Here is a 2,293-nt window from a genome sequence, read left to right on the forward strand (position 1 = left end):
ACTGGGCCGGTGGGCATTCGAGCTCCAGCAATACGACCTAGAGATCCGCTACAGGAAAGGAGCCCTTAACCGGGTGGCAGACGCGCTATCTCGCCAGCCCATGACAGCCGCCGTTACCCCCCCGCCCCGCTGCCCCTGGTATCGCCGCACGTTGCGCGCCGTACAACACGCCCCGCGCGAATATCCGGACTACGAAATAAAGGAGGGAAAACTACTCCGTCACGTCCTCCACAGTCTCGATTTTAAAGAAACACCCGCCGACGAGCAATGGAAAGAGTGCGTAGCCAAAGACCACCGCCCCGAAATCCTATACCAGAATCACGACGCCCCCACGGCTGGACATCTCGGGATCGCGAAAACAATCGCCCGGATCGCGCAATACTATTATTGGCCCGGCATGTTTCGGGAAATAGCGCAGTACGTCCGAAACTGCTCAAAATGCTTAAAGCATAAAGTCGCGCAAACACGACCAGCCGGCACGCTACACGCCACTTCCGTCGTCCGCCCCTGGCAACAAGTCACGTTGGACTTAATAGGGCCGCTGCCGCGCTCAAAGGGAGGGCATACATGGCTCCTGACCATGCAGGACCGTTTTTCAAAATGGCTGGAGATGCGTCCTTTACGCCGCGCCACCGCGCCCGCCGTCACGACGAACATTGCCGAAGCGATACTGCACCGACACGGATGCCCCGAGGTAATCCTGTCAGATAATGGGACGCAGCTCCGGTCCGCGAAACTTGAAAAAATGCTAGCCGCACATCACGTGCGGCATGCATATACGCCCGTGCACGCGCCACATTGCAACCCGGTAGAACGAACGAACCGCGTAGTAAAGACAATGGTATCCCAATATGTGGACCAAAACCATCGAAATTGGGACGAGCGAATACCGGAGTTGCAATTCGCGTACAATACGGCGCGACATAAAGCAACCGGATACACCCCTGCATATCTTGTCTACGGTCGCGAGCCGGTATCCCCTCTCAATCAAGACGCCGCACCGAAAACCGCCGCACCGCCGCCCGACGAAAAGCGCCGACATCTCGAGGAGGCCTTCGAACTCGCGAAAATACATCTCGCACACGCGTTCCAGCGACAACAAAAATATTATAATCTCCGACGACGAGCGTGGACCCCAAAAATTGGAGACTGGAAGCGTGAGTACCCACTCTCCAATAAAGCCGCGGCATTCAACGCAAAACTCGCGCCGAAATTCAGAGGCCCCCTCGAGGTGCGACGTATAGTATCCCCCGTAATTGTGGACCTGCGCGATAAGAGCGGCAAATGGATCCGACATATCCATGTACAAAACTTAAAAGCCGCGCCGGAAATCCCCCCTCCAGGCGACGAGACCGGGGAAGAAAACGCCGAAACAAACAGCGAAAGCGACAACGAAACCGGCGCCGAAAACACCAGCGACCCCGACAACGACACCGAGGACAACAGCGAATATTAAACATTGCCCTATATCCCCTCCCGGACACCCGCTAAATAAACAAAAAGTCGGCTATATAAACGAGCCCCGAAGTCAAAAGACACACTCGAGTCAAATTTCCCGAGATGGAGACAACCACGACCGAGAAAAGCATCCTCGAGGAGATCGAGGAACTCCTCGCCGAGCCCGTCGCTTACGACCCGGCCTGCCCGGATTTCGGCACAACCTGGACGAAGCTGTTCAACACGGGATCCGCCGCCTCCGCTGCCGCCGCCGCCGAGGCCCCAAGACCCGCAGCAGCTCCGCCGCCACGTAAAAACGTGCCAACGGTCGGATGCATGGTCCAGAGGTCGGACCACCAGCACCGACGAAAAATGGAGTGGCTGACGACCCCGCCACCACCGAGGCCGGCCCGCCGCATCACGGCAGCAACATACTTGGCGCGCAAGACAATCGCCGCCAAGCCGACGCCACCGCCGATCGCACCACCGGCCATACCACCGGCGGAACCACCGGCCGCGCTACCAGCCGCACCGCCTGCCGCACCACCAGCCGCCGAGGCGCAGGCACTCCGGCCCGTAGGCCCGCGGGAAACCCCGAAGATCCCTGTGCTTGTGGAACCGGGCCACATCATCTTGGTACCCCATGGAGCCGTCCACAACACACGAGAGTGGAAAACCACGGAGAGGGGCTACCGATGGCATGTCCGCTTCAATCACGAGGGGACCGTCCGGAAGATCCGGAAATTACCGGCAAAACCGAGGACCCGGACCTGAAGCGCCGAATTCGCGCTCTAAAAGGAGGGGGGTGATGTAACGATGCGCCCCGAAACGCATCATTCCCGGCGAACATCAGCCG

At 58.9% G+C, this 2,293-nt stretch overlaps 1 protein-coding gene across 1 annotated transcript; it reads left to right on the forward strand.

Annotated features, from left to right (window-relative positions):
- Positions 1-1,560: 1,560 nt before the first annotated feature.
- LOC112467865 (wiskott-Aldrich syndrome protein homolog 1-like) lies at positions 1,561-2,211 on the forward strand. The gene has a single exon (XM_025036752.1). It carries the CDS (start codon positions 1,561-1,563, stop codon positions 2,209-2,211), a length of 651 nt encoding a protein of 216 aa, XP_024892520.1.
- The last annotated feature ends 82 nt before the right edge of the window (positions 2,212-2,293 follow it).

The sequence above is a fragment of the Temnothorax curvispinosus genome, unplaced genomic scaffold, assembly GCF_003070985.1.
Source record: "Temnothorax curvispinosus isolate PA1 unplaced genomic scaffold, ASM307098v1 QBEX01001701.1, whole genome shotgun sequence".
NCBI lineage: Eukaryota > Metazoa > Arthropoda > Insecta > Hymenoptera > Formicidae > Temnothorax > Temnothorax curvispinosus.